General features: G+C 41.9%; 1 protein-coding gene across 19 annotated transcripts in view; it reads left to right on the forward strand.

Annotated features, from left to right (window-relative positions):
• The window catches only part of LOC143279998 (uncharacterized), a 431093-nt gene that overhangs the window by 255868 nt on the left and 151554 nt on the right, over positions 1–23671 (forward strand). For all 19 annotated transcript variants that reach the window (XM_076584413.1, XM_076584420.1, XM_076584415.1 and 16 more), the window contains 12 exons: positions 1070–1233; positions 3052–3167; positions 7977–8083; positions 9583–9702; positions 10679–10774; positions 13153–13283; positions 15470–15730; positions 17844–18048; positions 18316–18444; positions 19494–19571; positions 21351–21425; positions 23515–23637. In XM_076584413.1, coding sequence (XP_076440528.1) covers positions 1070–1233; positions 3052–3167; positions 7977–8083; positions 9583–9702; positions 10679–10774; positions 13153–13283; positions 15470–15730; positions 17844–18048; positions 18316–18444; positions 19494–19571; positions 21351–21425; positions 23515–23637 — 1605 coding nt within the window. The remainder of the gene's footprint in view (positions 1–1069; positions 1234–3051; positions 3168–7976; positions 8084–9582; positions 9703–10678; positions 10775–13152; positions 13284–15469; positions 15731–17843; positions 18049–18315; positions 18445–19493; positions 19572–21350; positions 21426–23514; positions 23638–23671) is intronic.

The raw sequence follows: 23671 nt of genomic DNA on the forward strand, positions 1-23671 counted from the left end.
CCCCACCCCCTCTCTCTCTCTTCCTCCTCCTCCTCCTCCTCTCTCCTCTCCCCCCTCCCCCAACTTTCACACTGGCTTCTCATGTCTCTAACTCTGTGTCATTGTCTATAGATCTGTCTTGGTGTCTGTCGATATATATCTGAGTCAGAGTCTCTCTCAATCTGAGTCTGGCACTCTCTCTCTGTTCACTACCTCTGCCTCTTGCTTTTTTTTTTTTTTTTTTTTTTTTTGTGTGTGTGTTTTTTTGTTTTGTTTTCTTCTTCTTCGTTTTGTTTACTGCTCTTCCCACAACCCTGTTCAACGTGAAACGGAAAGCCATTTTTCATTAAAAGTATGAACATTTTTAATACCAAAACCAAGCAACAGTATCAGTATCAGTATCAGTAGCTCAAGGAGGCGTCACTGCGTTCGGGCAATTCCATATACGCTACACCACATCTGCCAAGCAGATGCCTGACCAGCAGCGTAACCCAACGCGCTTAGTCAGGCTTCGAGAAAAAAAGAAGTAATAATAATAATAAAATAAAATAAATGAATAAATCAAAAAACAAAAAATATATAGAATAGAATAAAATAAAATAAATAAATAAAAAACAACAGTCACTGTGCACAACAGCATCCTATGTGCAGACAAAAGGCCAGTCATTGTCTTTCCTGACAAATTCGTGGTGGTTCAGACATTTCATATTTTCTCCTCTTTCTTGCGTCTTATCAGACGGTAAATGATGTTAGATGGCAACGAAAAGAAAACATGGGAAAAGCAGATTTTACAGATATTGCGCTGTGTATATATTGTGTATATATATATATATATTTTTTTATTTTTTTTTTTTATTTTTTTTTTTTTGTGGCAGTGTCTTTCCTGCTAATATTTGTGTTGTTGAAACATTCTCTTTATTTTATTTTTTTATTTATTTATTTTTTTATTAAGGGCCTTTCTCTATGAATGGAATGATTTTGGAGGGCTGGTGGGGGGGTGGGGTGTAGGTGTAGAAGGAAAAGCAGAGAAGAAAAAAAACAAACAAACAAAAATCTCACCTTGTGTTCATTTGTGTGTGTGTGCGTGCAGGTGTCCGATGTGGTGGTTCCAGGCCAGGAGGACATCTCGGCACGTGACGCCCTGCTGCTGTGGTCTCGGCGCACCACGGAGGGCTACCCCGGCGTCAAGATCAAAGACTTCTCCGCCTCATGGCGCGACGGCAAAGCATTCCTCTCCATCATCCACAGAAACAGGTACAGTATACAGAATACTTTATATATATATATACCTCAACAAGAGATATTCAGTTGTGGTAGGCGGGCCATGGGATGCTTACTCTGTTTGTGTGTGTGTGTTTGTCTCTGTCATTGTCGTCTTTGTCGCCGTGCCTGTTTCCTCTCCTCTGAAAGTCTCTTTGTCTTGTTTCTCTGTTTGGTCCTTGTGTCTGTCTGTGTTCCTCTGTGTGTGTGTGTGTGTTTGGGGGGTGGTGGTCAGTGTGTCTGTATGTCTCTTGTTTTGTCTGTTGTTATTACAGGGTGAGCTCTCTCTCTCTCTCTCTGTCTCTCTCTCTCTCTGGGGGTTTCTATGTCAGGGCCTGTCTGGTGATGTTTGAGGCTGGTTCCACTATATGTGTGTGTCCAGTCGATCCCCCCCACCCCCCCAAACTCTCCACCCCTCCTTCAACTCCTTACAGGATTGTAACCCATGACTTTCTAATTCCAGTCCATAGAAGACACTCATCACTTTGCCACAATGCCTGGTAACTATATATATATATATATATATATATATATATATATATATATATATAGTATATAATATATTATATGAGATCTGTTTGCTAACAATTACCATTCTTGTCTTGTGGCAAATGAAAAATTCAGCTGTCTCTTGATTTCCTCAGCCAATCAGGCACAAATTTTGTGTCATAGTACTACTACTGCTGCAACTCGCCACTGAAAATAGGGAAGCATGGGGTGTGGGGGTGGGGGTAGGGGGAAGAGCCAGGGAAGGTGGTTGAGAGATGGATGTCTGCTGTCATCATCCCAATAAGTGTTGCACTTTTTCTTTCTTCTTCTTTTTTTCCTTTTTTTTTATATGATTGATTGATCATGGCAGCTTAGAGCTCTGTCTTTTCTTTCTTGTTTTTTTTGGAGGATGTGTTAAAAATATTGGCAAGAAGGTGTGGGACAGAGGGGAAGATGTTGAGGGAAAAAAAAAGGCATTAAGATAGTTTTTCTTTTTCTTCTTTTTATTAACAGAAAGCTCTAAATCTGGAACCTGTGACTCTTGCACTGTCACAGCTTCCACAGCTTGTGTATTATCTGTATTGGTTTGATTCTTTGACACTTTCTGATGTATAGTATGTGAGTAGTTTAACAGTCATGCATGTATAGGAATTCATTCATGATCAAATACAAAAAATAATATGTTGGTCAGATGTGCTGGGTTCTTGTACAGTTAACGTGCATTCTCATCCCCACCCCCACCCCACCCCATCTCCGGTTTTGTGGATGAACACACACTGGGAACAGTAGTGCTCAGCATCTTGTTAAGGATGTTGTTTTTTTGTTGTTGTTTTTTTACTTGTGTGCTTTTTGTTGTTTGTTGTCAGATTGTTTTTGATGCCCCATCTGCACTGTGTCAGTGGTTTGGCATCACTCCCCTGCCACTTATTCCAAGACTTGAATGTCATACTTATGCATGTGTGAGAGAGAGAGAGAGAGAGAGAGAGAGAGAGAGAGAGAGAGAGAGAGAGAACTCATGACTCAAAAGTTTGGGGGTTTTTTATTCAAGGATTAAGGTTTTAGGCATGGCCTATTCTTCCAATCTGCCCTTGCTAATAATGTGTGTCAGTTGCAATAGCACTAAACATATTTGAAGGGAAGGAGAGAGAGAGTGAGAGACTCCGAGAGAGAGGGAGAGGGAGGATATATATATATATATATACATACATACATACATACATACATATGTTGTGTTATCCATTCCTTGGGGATCATGGTGCTGTGTTGAGAACCGACGAAGAGAGGACACATGTGAATGATGACTGTGTGTGTTGTGTGTTGCAGGCCGGAGCTGCTGGATTTCCGGGCCTGCCGGCACAACAGCAACAAGCAGAACCTGGAGATGGCATTCCACATCGCTGAGAAAGAGTTTGGGGTCACACGCCTTCTGGACGCGGAAGGTGGGGGGATTGGTCTTGAGGCGTAGATCTGTATTATAGATCTGATGTTTGTTGTGGGAACAGGATGTAGCCTTGTGGTAAATGCTACAACTACTACTACTACTGCTGCTACTACTTCTTCTACTACTTCTACCAGTGATAATTATGGGTATAAATGCGGTTCACCTTCTTAGCAAAAGGGCCCAGAGTGCTTACAGTTGATATGCTGGTTGCAAAAAATATTGAACGACTCAGGAAAATAAGAGTCAAGACTTGAAAGCAAGATATGTGGAATGTGTCATTGACAAAGCATGCACACACACACACACACACACACACACACACACACACACACACATATGTATGTACACACACACACACTTACACACACATACATGTATGTACACACACTCACACACACACTCTCTCTCTTACTCACTTTCTCTTTTTGTGTCTGCCTGTCTCTCTTCCTGTCTGTTTGCCTGACTCTCTCTCTCTCTCTCTCTCTCCCCCCCTCACACACACACACACACACACACACACACACACACACACACACACACACTTTCCCATCCTCCCTCATTCTCTCTGTCTCTCGCTTTGTCTCTTCAGCATGTAGCATACATGTATCATAATGCTTTGTCCTGGATGCTATAATAGTACACTGTCATGAAGTGTTACGCTTTACATTGCTGCATTGTATGTACTGACCAGTCCTGTACTGTACTGCATACATACCTGTGGTAAATCGAACTGCATTGTGCTGTACTGTACGTTTATAAATCTATCAAGGACTCGGTTGTGTCTTGTTCCACTTACATGATATTGTACAGTGTAGTTCCAAAGTTTTCTTCTCTCTCTCTCTCTCTCTCTCGCTCTCTTTTTATATATATATATATTTATATATATATATATATATATATATATATATATATATATATGTGTGTGTGTGTGTGTGTGTGTGTGTGTGTGTGTGTGTGTATTATTTTAATGAACGTTTGATACCACCTTTGTCAACCCCAGTGGAACAAATTAGTATAATGACAAATCAGCTCACAGAAGTTGTTCAGAATTCTTAATGTACGGTTTTCTGAAAACAGGAAAGTCTGTCACAGGGAGATAATTCCTAGTCCCACTCCTAGTTCTCTCCCATCCACAGGGTTTGATTCAGATCCAAAAGGCAAAGGCAGTCTTTTGTTTTTGTTTTTCTTTTTTTTTGAAAAGAAAAGATTTTGGCAGCTGTACTTGTTTTGGTGACCGGCTTCCAGCGCAGCTAGCAGGAGAAATGTTGGCAGAGACCTCAGATCTGTGGTTCTCTCAGAGAAACAGGAACAAAGACAGTAAGCACACCCCTGAAAACTAGAGTTTCAGCTGAGTGGGAATTTATATATGGCAGTGTACAAGAGGGGTGTGGTGTGGTGTGGGGGTGTGCTGTGCTGTGAAGATAATCGTCTTTGAAGTGATTCTGTGTGCAGACAGGAGTCGGGTCTGCTGTTGGCATGTTTGTCATCACATTGTTACATATCACATCTTCTTTCTCTTCTCAAAAGTAAAAAAAAAAATCACCCTTCTTTCTCCCTCCCAACACCAACACTCTCCATCCTTCCTTCCCTGTACCCACTTTGTGTGTGTGTGTGTGCTTACATGTTTGTGTGCACATGTTTGTGTGCTTGTGGGTGTGTGTTTGTGTATGCATGCAAGTTTGTGTGTATGCATGTGTGCATTCAAGTGTGTGTATGATGTGAATGTGTGTATGTGTGTGTGTGGTTTTTATTGTGAGCAGTAGTTATGTCACTTCTGTGTAACATTTATTCCACACATTGATACAGTAGTGTGTTTGTGTGTGTGTGTGCTTGTGTGTGTTGCATTGTATTGTATTGTATTGTATTTCTTTTTTGTCACAACAAATTTCTCTGTGCAAAATTCAGGCTGCTCTCCCCAGGGAGAGCTCATCGCTACATTACAGTGCCACCCATTTTTCTGTATTTTTTCCTGCGTGCAGTTTTATTTGTTTTTCCTATCGAAGTGGATTTTTCTACAGAATTTTGCCAGGAACAACCCTTTTGTTGTTGCCATGGGTTCTTTTACGTGCGCTAAGTGCATTGTGCACATGTGACCTCAGTTTATCATCTCATGCGAATGACTAGCATCCAGACCACCACTCAAGGTCTAGTTGAGGGGCGTGGGGGGAGAAAATACCGGCGGCTGAGCCATGATTCGAACCAGCGCGCTCAGATTCTCTCACTTCCTAGGCAGACGCGTTACCTGTAGGCCATCACTCCACTGTGTGACCAGAAAGGGAAAGAGTGAAGTGTTAGAGAGAAAACTCCTCGGACACAGAGAGAGACAGGTAAGGTGAGATAGTGAGAGCAGGGAAAAAAAACAACAATGACAACAACAAAAAACAAAAAAGAAGAAGAAAAGAAAAAAGAAAGATGTGTAAGTAAAGAGACAGGAGATGAAAAGAAGAGACAAGGAAGAGAGATGAAAGGAAGACGCTAGAGTTTGAAAGCCCACAGCAGAGTGCTCACAGTGCACAGGAATGTTTTCAACACAAACTGGGCAGGTACCTGATACGTGTGAGGGGCATGCTCTGTCAGCCCCTGGGTTAATCTTTAACAAGCTGGCTTTTGTTGTTGTTGTTTTTTTTAAACTAAAAAAAAAACAACCCAAAACAGCAAAACAAAACACATTTTGATTTTTTTTTTAAATGCTTTTAGCAAAAAGGAAAAGCAAAAGAAGAAAGAAGATTCTGTTTTTAACAAAACAAATCCAGACAAACACGAAACATCAAACAAAAGAAACAACAACCTTAAACAGGAAAAGCAAAAGAAGACTTGTTTTAAACAAAACAAAACAAAAAAAAACAAAAAAAAAAACAAAAAAAAAGCAAAGCACCCCCCCCCCCCCCAAAAACAAAAAAACAAAAACAAAACAAAACAACAACCAAAAAACAAAACCAAAAACCAAAAAACCCAACACAAACTAATAATAAAAATAAACAAAAATCAAGTAGAAAAAGCTTATGTTGAAATAGAAAAAGAAAAAAAGACAACAACGACAACAACTAAAAGAGACTGATTCTTTTTAGTACACTTACAACAGCAAGATCCTGCTCATAATTTCAAGAATGTAAAGACCCTCCCTTGTCTTTGCACAATTTCGCTGAAACACCAAAAGATATAGTTGTGCCTGTGCTCTTTTGTGAGAAACCAGCTAGGAAGGAAAAGTTTCCAAGAGCACTGTTTGACCTCTGGAGTCTGACTCATCTGGACCTCTCCTCTTCTGCCAAATTCTGTCATTGTGATGTATGAACAACTGTTGGAAGATGACAGCCAGTAATACAATGACGTCACACTGCAGAATGGCTTGTACTGGGTCCCGTAGTTGGCAGCAGAAGAAACACAGCAGGGAAAGAGATGGTTAACGCAGGTTAAAGATCCTGCTTGAACTGTGTTAGCGTTCAGAGAGGTAGATAGAAGCAGGAACATAGCCAGCATGCACACCCCTGAAAATGGAACATGGTTGGTGAGGGTGAAAAGTGCTGGTAAAATTCCACTGGTACTTGTATACCAGTGAATGTGAAAGTTGGGTTCGTGAAGGTAGAAGAAAAAGAAAGCTGATGTGAAGACTGTTGAAATGTGAGTTTATGAAGAACTGAAACACACATGTTATATATAAGTTGAAAAGCAACACCTATTTTGTTAAACAAAAAAAATAAAAAACTGAATTTTTGTTGCCACCCGGCAGCTTAATCTCAGACTACACTTACAACAGGTGACGTAATGCTATTTTTTACGTCATCTTTCTGACCTTACATGATGTCTTCTAAATATTCCTTCAGTTGTCTATGTACACATCACTCTTTCTCACTCTCACTCTCTCTCTCTCTCTCTATGTATCTCAGTGATTATAGGTGTGTATAGTATATGTATATGAATGCAGCATAATGCTCTACACTGTTGACAAATTGGAAACTCGCGCTAGAATACATACCCAGATTATGCAAATGAGCACATGCATGCAGCATGCGCGCGCGCACACTCACACACACACACACACACACACACACACACATGCTTTCCAACACAATCACACTCACTCTGTCACACTCCAGTTGCACTCATCTACAGTACACTTTTCAGACCCGCATACTCACTCCAACACTCTCACTCACTCACTTGTTTGCTCGCTGCTCACTCATACCTGTGCTCACACACTGCCTCACACATTCACACATGTATATTTACTCACACACTGCCACATAAGGACAGGAAGGGGGTGTGAGGAACAAGCTACACACACACACATGTACAGTTTGTCAGATCAACCATCATGTGCTGTCAGTGTTGGCTCTTCAGTTCTCCGGCTGGGGTTTCCTGTCTGTTTACCCCCTTCCTCCCCCTCTCTCTCTGTCAGCTCACACCCCCCATCCCCCTGCATCCTTCCTCGTTCTCTGTCTGTGCAGATCTTTGTCTTTCTCCTCTCTTTCCCAACTCCCTGTGTCATTTGTCTCTTTCTCCGTCTTTCTCCTTACACACCCCCTCTGTCTGTCTCTGGTTCTCTTCCTCTTTGTCTGTCTGTCTGCCTGTCTCTCTCTCTGTCTCTGTCTCTCTCTGTCTCTCCCTCCACCCAGTACCATCCGTTTCATTTTCCATCCTTGTTGTAATTCTGTTAGTACATTCATTCCACATGTTGGTTTTTTTGGGTTTTTTTGTTGTGTGTGTGTGTGTGTGTGTGTGTGTTTAAGTGGATTCCTGAGAATATCATTGGCCTGTCTCTTAGTAACAAAGTGATTTGTGTGTGTGTGTGTGTGTGTTGTGTGGACAGACGTGGACGTGGCCCATCCAGATGAGAAGTCTGTCATCACCTACGTGTCCTCGCTCTACGACGTCTTCCCCCAGGTGCCCAGCGTGGAGCAGTACCTCAAGGACAATGTGAGTGTCCTTCCCTTTGTTTGCCCTGTCATTTCATGTATTACCCTCATTTTCAGCCTGTTGGGCATTTTTTTTTTTTTTAATACTCAAATATGACCCCCCACATCTTATCAGCTGCATGTGCCCCGTGTCTGTGTCTGAACAAGCTGATGAAAACAAGTTGGATTTAGATCCACAAACACTTACAACACACACACACACACACACACACACACACACACACACACACACAAACATGCACACACAGAAAAAAAAAAAAAGATTTCAATCCAGTTTTCCAAAGATGATGTCACTACTCAGAATACATCTGCTTTTAGCAGAGACAAAATGGAGGACTTTGCGACAGATGAGTATTATCGGATGTGTGCGCCTTAAACGAATTCAAAATAACTTTTTTCATTAAATTCAGGGGGTGCACCTTATGATGCAGCACCTTGTGGGCTGAAAATGACAGTATATAATATGTATGGTAGTTGTGTCCAGCTATGACCATTGGAACAACAGAGGAGGCAGCTGCTGTCCATACTATCTGGGCTAGAATCAGACACACTCAGATGTAATTAAATAAGTTACAATTGAACGCGGACAAAACTGAAGCAATGATCATAGGAACTAAACAAAAATTGTCTTCCATGACAACTGACACAATCAAACTTGGCAGTACATCCTTCCCTCTTTCCAGTTCAGTCAGGAACCTTGGTGTTGTCCTTGACAACACACTGTCCATGCAAAAATTTATCAGTCAGACATGTCAATCCTGCTAGTGTCAATTGCGGCGCATGAGTTCCGTCCGGAAACATCTGTCCACTGATGCAACATCTAGACTTGTCGTTTCTCTCATTCTCTCTCACCTTGACTACTGTAACTCTTTATTGTCTGGTTTGCCTGCTTCATCCATTCAGTCCCTTCAGTGCATACAAAACTCTGCTGCCCGACTCTTCCTCAGAAAGAAAAGATCTGAGCACATAACTCCTCTTATGCAACATCTTTACTGGCTCCGTGTCTGGCACAGAATAAAGTTAAAGATCAGCACTCTATGTTATAAATGTATTCACAAATCTGCCCCTTCCTATCTCTGTGGCTGCCTTCACTTCTACACTCCATCTCGCTCTCTGTGATCAGCGTCGGATCCACTCTATTTACACATACCCAGATTCAAACACTCGACTGTTGGCCGCCGTTCTTTCTCTGTCTCTGGACTTTGTAATTGGAATGAACTTCCTCTTTCGCTTCTTCAGGTTTCCACACTCAGCTCTTTCAAGTCTGGCCTTAAATTCCACCTCTTCCCAAAATAGCCTCCCTTCCCTGCCTCTTGTCTTCAGTTGTTTTGTTTTTTTCCAGTTTTAAAGTTATACTTGCGTTTGAATGACTGGTGCGAAAGCACTTTGATTTGTCTCTGCACAAGATTCAGCGCTGTGTAAATATAATGCAAATTGATAAAAATTACACTTACAGTGATGTTGACCAAAAACTCAATTTTTTTTTAAACCCCATCCCAGGAGAGACAGCTGAAAGTGGAGGAGTACAGGGAAGTGGCGTCCTCCCTTCAGACCTGGCTGCGAGAGGCCATCTCCGTGATGCGCAACAGACGCTTCCCACAGACCATCATCGAGATGAGGGTAAGTAGTTATAGGACCTCTGTGTGTTGGCCCAGTGTGTTCTGATTGTGTTGTGTTATGCTGTGCTGTGTCGTGCTCTGTTCTGTTCTGTTTTTTTGTGCCTTGCTGTGCTGTGCTGTGCTGTGTTGTGTTGTGTTGTGTTGTGTTGTGTTGTGTTGTGTTGTGTTGTGTTGTGTTGTGTTGTGTCGTGCTGTGCTGTGATGTGTCATGCTGTGTTGTGTTGTGTTCTGTTGTGCTGTGCTGTGCTGTGTTGTTGTGTCATGCTGTACTGTGCTGTGCTGTGTCATGCTGTGTTGTGTAGTGCTGTGCTGTGCTGTGTTGTGTTGTGCTGTTGTCATGCTGTGTTGTGTTCTGTTTTGCTGTGCTGTATTGTGTTATGCCATGCTGTGTTGTGTTCTGTTGTGCTGTGTCATGCTGTGTTGTGTCGTGCTGTGTTGTATGTTCTGCTTTGCTGTGCTGTGCTGTGCTGTGCTGTGTTGTGCTGTGCTGTGTCATGCTGTGTTGTGCTGTGCTGTGCTGTGCTGTGCTGTGCTGTGTTGTGTCATGCTGTGTTGTGTTCTGTTGTGCTGCGCTGTGTTGTGCTGTGCTGTGCTGTGTTGTGTTGCATCACAGTGTTTTGATTGTATTGTCTTGCATTATGTTGATTGTGTTGTATTGATTTCCTGAACTTTTTTTCTCTCTGAGTCTCTCTCTCTCTTTCTCTCTCACTCTCTCCGTCTTTCTTTCTCTCTCTCTTTGTGTGCGTGTTTGTGTGTGTGTGTGTGCGCGCGCGCATGTGTGTATGTGTGTGTGTGTGTTCTGCATTGTAATGGGTCAGAAGAACTTCTAAAATCAAACATTTCTGAATTCTCTCTCTCTCTTGATCTGTGTGTGTCTGTGTCTGTGTATGTCGGTCTGTCTGTCAGTCTCTAGCTTTCTAAGGAAGTTTGTGTTGAGCGTACAGAAATGAATAAGCTGTGCATTTTTCTTTTTTCAGGCGTTACTTGCAGAACACAACAGATTCAAAATGGAAGATGTCCCTCCACGGCTTGAAAGCAAACACAGACTGGTCAAACTTTTTGATGAAATTCGGGTAAGTAATCTCAGTTTGTATGATTTTATTGTCATTGTTTATAGATATGAATTGTGTCTGTGTTGTTTCACAAACGCTTTAAGAAAAGAATGGAAACACCTTATTCAGAAGGAACAGTTTGTGGTCAGTATTGAAACGTGTTGTCCAGAAAGAGTTGAAATAAGAGCTCAGAATGTGGCTTGTTCAGGATTAAAGAGGCTATGCCAGTCTTGAATAAAAGCTAATTTGTGTTTGCACATTTCTTCTGTCTTTGCTGCTGTGTGCACATGTCAAATGATCAGTATAAGGAAAGGCCCGGCACTTCCTTTTTTTGAGGAAGTGTGGGTTTGTTCCAGTGTACCTTTTATTTACATGTGTGCTAGCGGAATCGATAGCGTAAGCAGCACTGACTTGAAGTTGTGTAACTTGTGAATGGAGAGAGTTACCACTCTTTACTATTTGTTAAAAAGCTCAGAATGTTTTAAGTCATTGTGCCTCTAACATTGGACTTGGGCACCAGTGTCAGTGGCATCCCATCTTTTCTGTCAGTGCCTGATAGCCAAGTGATGTGGACATATAGGGCAGGTTTTATTAGCTGTTTCTGTGAAAATTAACATGTGAATCAGCCTCCCCTGAAGTTTACATGTTCTTCAGCACCAAAGCTAGGTTTAGTTGAAGTTTCCAAGCATGAAGTGCATGTGGAGTGATTGCCTAGAGGTAACGCGTCCGCGTAGGAAGCGAGAGAATCTGAGCGCGCTGGTTCGAATCGCATCTCAGCTGCCAATATTTTCTCCCCCTCAACTAGACCTTGAGTGGTGATCTGGATGCTAGTCATTCGGATGAGATGATAAACCGAGGTCCCATGTGCAGCATGCACTTAGCGCATGTAAAAAGAACCCACGGCAACAAAAGGGTTGTTTCTGGCAAAATTCTGTAGAAAAATCCACTTTGATAGGAAAAACAAATAAAACTGCAGGCAGGAAAAAAAAAGAAAAAAAGAGTGGCGCTGTTGTATAGTGACGCGCTCTCCCTGGGGAGAGCGGCCCGAATTTCACACAGAGAAATCTGTTGTGATAAAAAGAAATACAAATACAAATGAAGACTCTTAAATAGAGTAATTAGTAATAATCAATCAGCTGATGACCCTCTGCGGATCCTTGTAATAAAACTTGCTCGCATGTTCTTCCTGCCATGATATAAAACTCGTAGTAGGCTAACATCTACATTCTCCACACTGACAAATGTCTGCTCAACACACACTTCTCTGCAAAGCCAGGTACAGCTGCTAGTACAAGATAAGATATAGTTACCTTTCAATGCTTCAGACTGTCTGCTGTGATGCATCACGTCAAAGGGTCACCTGTGCATGTTGTTGCCCCAGAAGATGGCTGATACGTCAAAGAAGATGCACTCTGTTGAGTTCTGATAATGGGTGAGCGCACAGGACGGGAATGAGAGTGATGAGAATGGATGTCGGCAGGCATCTTGAAGCCAGCACTGCCGAGCTTTCTTGTCACCCTCTGCACAGGCAGAATAATACAAAATGAAACAAGAAAAACTGTTTACCTGCGTGTACGCTGAAAGGAAGAACTGAACAGCATTTTCCTTGAAGTTATGTCACATTATGCAGCATTGTTGGAAGAAAATTTCAACAGATATTTGATTATGGGAGTCTTTAATGTGTGTGTTTGGTCTTCGTGTGATTTCCAGTGAAAGGGAAATAAGGCGCTAGCAGGGTCGGCATATGTGCTGATGTGGGAGACCAGAAAAATTCCACCCTTAATTTCACCAGGTGTTGATACGTGGACTGAACCCAGAACCCTCTGATTGAAAGTCCAGTGCTCAAAACACTAGGCTATTGCACCTGCCATTGTGGTTAATAAGGCATTGTGCTTGTGGAGCACTGTTTGATGTTTTTTTTACACTTGCAGTCTGATCCCCATGATGTTTAGCCACAGTTTTATGTTACTATTACTTTTTCTTCTACTTCTTCTGCATTCATGGGCTGCAACTCCCACGTTCACTCATATGTTCATGAGTGGGCTTTTACATGTATGACCCTTTTTTTTCTAACCTACCATGTGGGCAGCCATACTCCGCTTTCAGGGGTGTGCATGCTGGGTATCTTCTTGTTTCCATAATCCACCGAACGCTGACATGGATTACAGGATCTTTAACATGCGTATTTGACCTTCTGTTTGCGTATACACACAAAGGGGGTTCAGGCACCAAGCAGGTCTGCACATCTGTTGACCTGGGAGATTGGAAAAGTCTCCACCCTTAACCCACCAGGCGCCGTTGCCCAGATTCGAACCTGGGACCCTCAGATTGAAAATCCAACGCTTTAACCACTCAGCTATTGCGCCCGTCATTACTTTTTTCAAATACTTTTTTTGCAGTCGGTGACACCAGACTTGTCACAGTTGGGCATCAGTGAGGACCTGTCTCCCAAGATGATGGAACGAATGTGGAGCTCTTTCGCTGCTGAGATGCAGGAACGAGATACTGTGCTGCAGGCTGAGATGATCAGGTCAGTCCTGGAGCCAGAAGAGCACACACACACACAAACACACAAACACACACACACAAACACACACACACACCACACACACCACACACACACACACGCACACACACACACGCACACACGCTCACTTGTATGCATGCACCATCCAAATGCCAACCCTAGTGAGCTGATCTTACTAAAAGAATTATAGCCAAGGATGCCCAAATTTGTTCCAGAATGTTTCTTTCCATAACATGTTTATGTTTGTTTTATTATGTCTTATAAACATTAGGATTTTATGAAAATGAACTATTCTGTTCATCCTAATCTGTTCTATTCACACACCCACACATGCACGCATGCTATACATAACACATACACAGCTACAACTACGGCATTTTTCCCCCCTGTTTTAATATTACGTAGACACGTTAAACTAAAGCACACAAATCGAATACGAACATAAACACTGAGAATATCTTGTTTAAAGATATGATTCTCATGGGAGTTTTTAAAAATATTTTTCTTCACCCATCCATTGCTACTGCTGCAGGCTGGAGTGCTTAACGTGCACACGCATGCATGCATGCTTGTAAGCATGCTACGTTTCACTACGCTACACGACACTGCACTCTACACTACACTATCTTTTTAAGATTGTCTTCTTTTTCCCCCTTCCCCCCACACAACACCTAACCTGTGGCCTCTTAGCCTGGTTTCCTTTCAGACTGGAGTGGCTGGCATGCATGGCAGAGACCTACCCTACCCTACATAACAAACTTGATATTGCTCTGAATATTACTTTATTGTCATATATTGTTTTTGAAAATTTTCTTTGTGTTGTTCTTCTTCATCCACACACCACCACACCCTCCGGCACCCGCTTACCTGCCTACAGACTGGAGCGGCTAGCATGCATGGCGGAGACCTATCCTACCCACGGCTGCTCAGCCGAGCACAAAATCTGGCTCTTTAGTTGGCCGAGCAGCGTCTAGCGTCTTGGGTCAATTTTTTTTTAATGCCAGACTTTCCCACCGCACTCTGTACTGACCGGCACATTCGCCGCGGTATTTCTGGCCCCGCGCGCCAAACTGGGACACTGCCTTCTTTGTTTCACTCGGCCCCGCAGCCCCCGCCCCGCTTTTCCCACCTTTTCACAGCATCCACACATTTCCTGCAGCGATTACAGAAAGTTGAATTATTTCTATTCCTGGTTGTATTATTGGAGTGCAGTTTGATTTGATTTACACAATTTCATTATTTTATCAACATCATTGTTTCATTTTTTTTTTTTTTTTACCTTAAAAATCTTCGTCTTTCTCGTGGAATGAAGGGCACGGCAGTGCCATAAGCCGACAGACACTCACCCCGCTCTCCATCCCCCTGCTGCTCGCACTCACCATGATACAGTGTGTTCATTTAAACGTTTGTTGCGCTGCCAAGAAAAATCGCACAACTCAAAAGGTAAGCTAATTTGCATGCAGGCATGCTATATGTTCTGTGTGTATTTACGATGTTATTGTGCTAAACGCCTGTTTTCTTAGAGAGGGATTTAAACTTAACAATTTTTGCGATCATGTTTCTGCTTATCCTTCTCTTCTCTTTCTTCATTTATGTTTCAGCCGTTGCCGCAACAACCGCTATGTAAGAAAACATATTGTGTTTGGAGTCAATGGAAAGCTTATTTTGTGTTCTTTTTAGAAAACCACTTCTTTATTCGTTATTTCCGATCCATCCGAGGAGATGATGCGCGAAAGAAACAAAGCAGATTTACCGCCGAACTAGCGTACAACGAGTGCTGCTGGCGCGGCCTGTTTGTCAGCCGCGTTTATTCATATCCATGCCCTACTTCCTGGGTTCACGAACTTTCGCAGGGCCAACTAAAGTGCCAGCACTGAACACCCGTGTACCCTACATAACAAACTTGATATTGCTTTGAATATTACTTTATTGCCATATATTTTTTTTGGAAAATTTTCTTCTACTTCTTTTTCTTCTTCCTCCATGCACCAACGCACCCTCCGGTGCACGGTTTCCTGCCTGCACACTGGAACGGCTGGCACGCATGGCGGAGACCTACCCAACCCTACATAACAAACTTGATATTGCTCTGAATATTACTTTATTGTCATGTGTTTTTTTTTGAAAATTTTCTTCTACTTCTTTTTCTTCTTCCACGCACCACCGCACCCTCCGTTTCCTGCCTGCAGACTGGAGCGGCTGGCACGCATGGCGGAGAAGCTGCACCGGGAGTGCCGCTTCGTGGAGGAGGGGCTGGAGGAGCTGGACGGCCGCATCGGGGCCAGCCAGCGGATGGGGGCGGAGGCCCTGCACCCCTTTGAGGCCAAGCGGGCGTGCGAGGCCATGGAGCGCTCGCTGCACGGGGCGGAGGAGGCGGTGCGGTCCATGATGCGGGACGTGCACACCTTGCAAGACAACCGCTTCCACCAGGCACCACAGCTACACAACAGGTTTGTGTGTGTGGGGGGGTGGGGGTGGGGGGGGGACATTGGGGGGAGAGTGGGGGGGGGGGGGAGGTTGTAGGGGGAAGTGGAGGGAGGGAGAGGGGCGGAGGTTTTTTTTGTTTTTGTTTTTTTTCTTTTGGTCTTTTTTTTTTTCATCATCTTTTTCTTGTTGTTGTTTGCCTTTTCTTGTTGTTTTTCTTGTTGTTTTGTTTTTCTTGATGTTGTTGTTTGTCTTGTTGTTTTTCTTCTTGTTGTTGCTGTTATTGTTGTTTGTCTTGTTGTTGCTGTTGTTGCTGCTCCTCCTCTTCTTCTTCTCTTTCTTCTGGTTGTTGAAGTTCTTGTCAATTTTTCTCTTTTGTTGTTGTTGTTCTTCTTCTTTATAATTTCTTCTTTCTTCTTCTTTTTGTTCTTCTTCATGTTCTTCTTGTTCTTCTCATTCTCCTTCTGCTTCTTCTTCTACACTGTCTTCTCCTTCCCCTCCTTGGCCCCATCCTCCTTCTCCTTCCTCAAGGTTTTTTAAACTTTGAGTGCAAAACTTAAAGCGGTGACTTGTTTTTATTGTAATTTTTTTTTTTTTTTTTTACCCTTGACTTGTAGTAGGTATTAATGTGGCGATAGGCTTGAGATGGCCTTAGTGGTCGGCGAAGCTCTAAGCTCCATAATTTGATTTGGTATGATATCCTTCCTCCTTTTTTTCTTCTTTGTTGTCTCTCTCTCTCTCTCTCTCTCTCTCTCTCTCTCTCTCTCTCTCTCTCACACACACACACACACACACACACACACACACACACACACACATTCTTGAACACAAACCAGACAAGCCCTGCAATGCAGGCATATTACAATCAACATTCCTTTGGAATTTTTCACACAAGAAAATATTTGATTTCCATCAGCAAAGATGCTATTGAAATGTAAAAGACTTTAGTTTATATGTTCCTATATTTTATACAGCTCCTTTGAACCATTTGTTTAATCTTTGGATTTCTGTAACTTCATGTGAAACTTTGGTAAAAAAAAAAAAAAAAAAAAAAAAGTGTCCATGTACTTATTTCCACTGTTGAGACCAAAATCAGACCTCAAAGAAGAGACTGCAATGTGGCAGGGGAAGTTAGCGCAACACTTTGTACAGCAGCCTTGCATACAATAGACACAGCAAAATGTTATATTTTGTTCACTTCTGCAGTGCGTAAAGTGCAGAAATAAAACCTGCCCATGTTCAAATAAGTGCTTGGATGAACGGCGGTTGAGGAGAATGCCATGGAAATGTCACTGGAAAATGAGGCAGGAACAAAGCAGAAAGAATAAAAACAGTATATATATAAGTATATTATACATTCTGCACATTGGTGAATGTGCGAGGCTCAGTGCTGGCCTTGTATTTGTGACTGACAGTTGGGCCAAGAGCAGAGTGAGAGGTGTATGATCAATGGTTTCTCCACTGCGATGGGAATTAATTCATTTGCAGCTTAGTCTTGTTTGAAGGACTGTGACTCAAACCTAGGAGGCAAGATTGCACTGGCTGTTAGTGCTGCAGCCTTTTGGGCTTTTTGGGGACCATCCCAGTGCAGCGCCAACTGTCCTACAGCCCTTTTGGCAGAGGGTGAGGATGGGCAAGACACTCTCCACTGTAATGAAATTCTAACCCAGGTACTCGGGACAGCAGTTGCCTCCTCTGCAGTTCTGATGGTCACAGTTGGACACGACAGGCTGTCATACTACTTCTTCGTTGTTCGTACACTGCAACTCCCACGTTCCCTTGTATGTACATGAATGGGTTTTTACGTGTATGACTGTTTTTACCCTGCGATATAGGCAGCCATACTTTCGTGGGTGTGCATGCTGGGTATGTACTTGTTTCTATAACCATCGGATGCTGACATGGATTACAGGATCTTTAACATGCGTATTTGATCTTCTGCTTGCATATACAGACAAAGGGGGTTCAGGTACAAGAGCAGGTCTGCACATCTGTTGACCTGGGAGATCGGGAAAATCTCCACCCTTTACCAACCAGGTGCAGTTACCGAGATTCAGACGTGGGACCCTCAGATTGAAAGTTCAATGCTTTAATGCTGTCATACGCATTGGTGACGTTTGCCCTGTGGCGATGTTGCAGGGTGTCAGAGCTGCGCTCGCGCATGTCAGTGCTGAGGAACCACCTGCAGAGGGCGGTGGTGCAGCCCCTCCTGCAGAGGTCCTACGTGGAGGAGGGGCGGGTGCTGACCAAGAGGAAGGAGCTGGTGACGGAAGTCAGGCTGGTGGACACCAACCCGGCCTTCAAGCACATCCAGGACTGCCTGGACTGGGTCGACCTTCAACAGGTCAGCGTAGGGGCTTGATGTGTGAGGGGTGGGGGGGATGTGTCTTGTCCACTGGTCACATGTTAGTTGATTGGGGGTGTGCGTTCATTTGTCTTGACCAGCGTTCACATGTTACAGTTGATTGGGGGGGGGGCTTGTTCATGTGTCTTGTCCACTCGTCACATGTTACAGTTGATTGGCGGGGACAAAACTGAGGTTTTAGCATGTTGCAGTAGCACCTCGTTTCCATAGCTTTGGAACATCAGGGAGCATTCCTGTGTGTTGCAGCGGGCCCTGGACTCTGCGGGGTACGGCAACGACCTGCCACAGGTCCAGGAACAGCTGAGGGCGCACCTCCAGCTTCACCAAGAAATCACCACATTCCGATCTCAGATTGACAAATGCATTTCTAATATGGTACATCCTTTTGTTCTTCACTTGTGTGTGTGTTGTTTGTGTGTGTGTGTGTTGTGTGTGTGTGTGTGTGTGTGTGTTGTGTGTGTGTCTGTTTGTGTGTGTGAAAAGCTTAGAAGAAAAATAAGCTGGTTTGAGAAAAAAACTTTGGAACACAGTAAACTTGTATGAAAAGCATGGAAGAAAAATAATTGGGTATGAAAAGCATGGAAGAAAAATAATTGGGTATGGAAAGCTTGGACAAAAAATAAACCGGTATGGAAAGCATGGGAGAAAAGTTAACTGGCATGAAAAATATAGAGAAAAAAGTTAACTGGCATGAAAAATATAGAGAAAAAAGTTAACTGGCATGAAAAATATAGAGAAAAAAGTTAACTGGAATGAAAATTTTAGGAGAAATATAAACTTTTATGGAAAGCTTACAAGAAAAATAAACTGATATGAAAAGCTTAGAAGAAAATTATCAGGTACGAAGCAAATGAAAAATGAAGTGGTATGAAAAGCTTAGAAGGAAAAATGAACTGGTGTGATATGAATATATTATGTAGGATTATGTGAAGGATTACAAAATAACAGACATGTACAAGTAGAATTTTAAAAAAAGAGGACAAGATACCACTTTACAGTTTTATGTGATGGTGATTATGACAAATTGCCTTTAGAGTATAGTAATAACTTCAAGTTGAGATTAATTTTTAATTGATCGTAGCCATTTCTTATAAGCTCTCAGAGTGTATCAGATGTTCTGTGATGGTTTTGCATGTTCTGAAACTTATAGCTGTTCTGAAAAACTCTCAAAGCAGTATTAGAAGCAAATTGTAATTCAGCATCAATCAGAATAAACTTCAGTAAAGAATAACAGTCAGAATAAACAAATAAGTAAAGAATTAATGTTCTGGAATATGTTCAAACGACTAGTACGTACTCAAGTTGCAGTCTTGTTCTACAATGATTATTGTTTATGTAGCCTGTAAAAAAAAAAGTCTGAAATGCATCACTGCTCTGAAAAAAATCTTGATACAATGAAGCACTCATAGATCTGGTGTTTGCAGAAGAGCTTGTCATCTGAGGAACAGAAACTGTACTCGCAGAAGCTCTCCAGTGTTGAAATCGCCTATTCCTTGTTGTTGGTGAGTTTTCTTCCACCGTTTATGATCATACCTATTATTATTTGCATTTGTATTTGTATTTCTTTTTATCAGATTTCTCTGTGTGAAATTTGGGCTGCTCTCCCCAGGGAGAGCGCATCGCTACACTACAGTGCAGTTTTAGTTGTTTTTCCTATCAAAGTGGCTTTCTACAGAATTTTGCCAGGAACAACCCTTTTGTTGCCGTGGGTTCTTTTACGTGCGCTAAGTGCATGTTGCACATGGGACCTCGGTTTATCATCTCATCTGAATGACTAGCGTCCAGACCACCACTGAAGGTCTAGCGGAGGGGGAGAAAATATTGGCGGCTGAGCCGTGATTCGAACCAGCACGCTCAGATTCTCTCGCTTCCTGGGTTACCTCTAGGCCATCACTCCACTAACAGTAATCCAGACTGACGCTTACACCTGCCAGGCAGTTAGCTTGTGGTTCTACAATAAAAAAACAACAACCAAAAAACATATAGATTTGCATTCAGGTATGACACACCATACACGAACAAGTATGTACACATGCAAACTTGCAAACAATTGCACATACACACACAAGACCAGCAAAAAAAAAAACAAAAAAAAATCAGTGCATTGATCAGTAAAACCGAGGAAGTGTGTTCTGAGAGTCTTTTTAAACTAAATAATTTCCTAAATTGGTGATGAACAAATTGACAAAGAAATGAGCAGATTCATTACAGGACCAGAGAAATGCATTCTCTTCGGAAACATACAGAATATGATACAGTTTACATGCCTGAAAAATCAACTGTTTGCACCTATGTTGAAAAGTGTGGACAGTTTACACAGGTAATCCATCCAGAGATGTGTTCATGACTTTGAAATCTCTGAAACCAGAGTGGAGTGATGGCCTAGAGGTAACGTGTCTGCCTAAGAAGCGAGAGAATCTGAGCGCGCTTGTTTGAATCAAGGCTTATCCGCCGATATTTTCTCCCCCTCCACTTGACCTTGAGTGGTGGTCTGGGCGCTAGTCATTCGGATGAGACGATAAACCGAGGTCCCATGTGCAGCATGCACTCAGAACACGTAAAAGAACCCACAGCAACAAAAGGGTTGTTCCTGGCAAAATTCAGCAGAAAAATCCACTTCGATAGGAAAAACAAATAAAACTGCATGCAGGAAAAATTACAAAAAAATGGTGGCGCTGTAGTATAGCGACATGCTGTCCCTGGGGAGAGCAGCCTGAATTTGACACAGAGAAATCTGTTGTGATAAAATGAAATGCAAATAAAAATACAATCTCTCTTCCTTTTTTTTTTAAGTGCAAATGATAGGGTTTGAGGATCCTTCAAGTGTTGCACAATATCCACAAAGCTTTACGCAAAAACATGTGTGGAGACTTGCATAGTCTAGAAAAGTCACATCACATTCGTATAGATGTGTACTGTGTGATTGAACACATACATGCATGCCTGCACACGAACACAAATATACATTTCAAAAAGTGTGTGGGGGTGGTGGGGATGACAGACTTGCAATTCATGTATAATTTTTGTACATGAGTTAGGTTCATGTTGGTCATATTTTGTTCTCTGTTTCAAATATGAATAATAAAAAAAACAAAAGAAAAAAAGCATGTCACTTAAAAGTGTCATTATTTGGAGAAGAAAGTGAATGAAGTTTGACATTTGGAAGAGTTTGTGCAAGCAAACTCGTTGAGATGTGACATGTGGAAAATACTTATCCACAGTTCTGTTATCATTGGCAAACAGAACATACCTGGTGATCATATCACAACCTCATTTTCCAGAACACCTCAAGCCGTCGCCTCAAACGCCTTGAGGAGCTGAACGACTTCCTACAGACACCCACTTCTGAATCCAAGGTAAAGGTCGCTTGATGACAGTGTTCATGATGTGATCTCTTGTCTCTGTTTAAAGTGTGATTTTCAGCTTCATCTGCATTCGTGGGCTGCAACTCCCACACTCAGTCATGTATACGTGTGAGATTTTATGTGCATGGCCATTTTTACCCTGACTTTACGGCAGCCGTACTTCATTTTGGGGGAATGTGCCCCTTGGCATGTTCTTTCCATAATCCACTGAATACTTACATGTATCATAGGATCTTTAGCATGCCATTTGATCTTCTGCATGTGTATATTCATGAAAGGGGTTTAGGCACTATCAGGTCTGCACAGCTATTAGATGTGAAAAAATGTCCACCCTTAATCCACAAGATACTGGGTTTCAGACCCCAGGGTCCTCAGGTTGGAAGTCCTTTGCTTGGCTGTTTTGCATTAAGTTTATGTGGTGAGCTGTTCTGGCCATTGAAATGTGGTATTTCCTTAGATAAAATCAAGCCACATGCAGCAAAATAAGGCCAAATGAGCATGCTTAATAACCAAAAAAAGCGTAAGACGAGACAGAGCATAAACCTGACAAGATGGTGTCAAGAGCCTTGGCCAAAGGAATGATTCAGCGCTTGTAGCTTTTAGAGGCGTTTGATTGGCTAAGAGCGGACCGGGCAAGACGGGTTGTCTTTTCACTGTTAGCTGCTCGAAATTTGGCCAAGCAGAGCAAACCAATAGGCCTAGTTTGCATCAGATTGACATGGTAAGTATATGTATCACCAAACATGGAGTATAATACAAACTCCTCCTTTTCCTTAGAGATGCTTACTCACTGTCACTGTTCCTTGAGGTAGGAGTGAGCTTGCAGTCCCTGAAAGCAGACATTTTTATACTTCATTTTTAGTCTTTTTGAGTCTTCAGATTTTTTAGGTTTTTTTCAACTTCCACTTGAGTGTTGCATTACAATGTATAGAGTAACAGACAGGTAGTTGAGTGGAAATGCTTTTGATGAGGTGGGCTTTTTTTTTTTTTTTTTTTTTTTTTTTTTTTTTGGTTGTTGTTGTTCTGTTCAGTAATAAAAGTCATTAAAACCATTATAAGTATCATTTTAGAATTAAATCTGTGCTTTTTTTTGACTCACTTGTGTAAACAAAGTGAGTCTATGTTTTAACCCGGTGTTAGGTTGTCTGTGTGTGTGTGTCTGTGTGTCCATGATAAACTTTAACATTGACATTTTCTCTGCAAATACTTTGTCAGTTGACACCAAATTAGGCATAAAAATAGGAAAAATTCAGTTCTTTCCAGTCATCTTGTTTAAAACAATATTGCACCTCTGGGATGGGCACAAAAAAATTAAAAAATGAAGCCAAATTATATGCAAACTGCATTTACTGTTATGTTTATATTTTTTGTATTCTCTAAACTTGGCACTTTGATCTGATATTCTGACCCAACAACAAGAGCAGTCATTATTATCATTTTTTGTCAAACAGGAACTTCTTTTGCTAAGCATGGAAGTTTTATTTATTTTTCAAACGTTTTGGTGCAGATAGTAAAAAAGGAAATTACTCTGTAATTAATGCTAGGGGACTTAATTTGCTTTAAACTGATCCTTCTCATCTTAGACATTACATTTTGAAATTATACTCAATACATAAAAAGCTTGGATTTTTTTTTAAAGTGTATCATAAGTGAGTCTTGAAGGCCTTGCCTCTCTTTTTTTTTTTTTATTAAGCAGATATTTGTGATCTCAAGAAATTTAATCTTCTCTGATTTTTGTATAAAAAAATATTGATATTTGAAGTACACACCATTTCAGAAGAAACTTCTTTCACCTCTATGAGCAGAAGGAGTCTGTACATTTGTTTCTAATGAATTTTTTTTTTTTTTTTTTTTTATGAAACAAATCTATGTGATCTCAAATATTTGAATCTTCTCAGATGAAAAACCCCCCCCAACTTTTTACAGGGTATATTGATATTTGAATTACACACCATTTCAGAAGAATTTTCTTGCACCACCTTGTCTTAGAGCAGAAGGGGGTCTTACATTTGTTTCTAATGATGCTTGACCATGTGGACGACGTGTGTGTGTGTGTGTGTGTGTGTGTGTGTGTGTGCAGTTTTTCGAGGAAGCTCGTCACAGCGAGCAGTGGATGTCTCATCACTCAGAGACACTACAGAACCGATTCTCTCGGGACAACATTCCAGTGGAACAAGCAGAAATGCTGATTCGCGAGTTGCGGGTAAGGAGTGTTGTGAGTGTGTGCGTGTGTGTGT

The sequence above is a fragment of the Babylonia areolata genome, chromosome 3, assembly GCF_041734735.1.
Source record: "Babylonia areolata isolate BAREFJ2019XMU chromosome 3, ASM4173473v1, whole genome shotgun sequence".
NCBI classification, from domain to species: domain Eukaryota; kingdom Metazoa; phylum Mollusca; class Gastropoda; order Neogastropoda; family Buccinidae; genus Babylonia; species Babylonia areolata.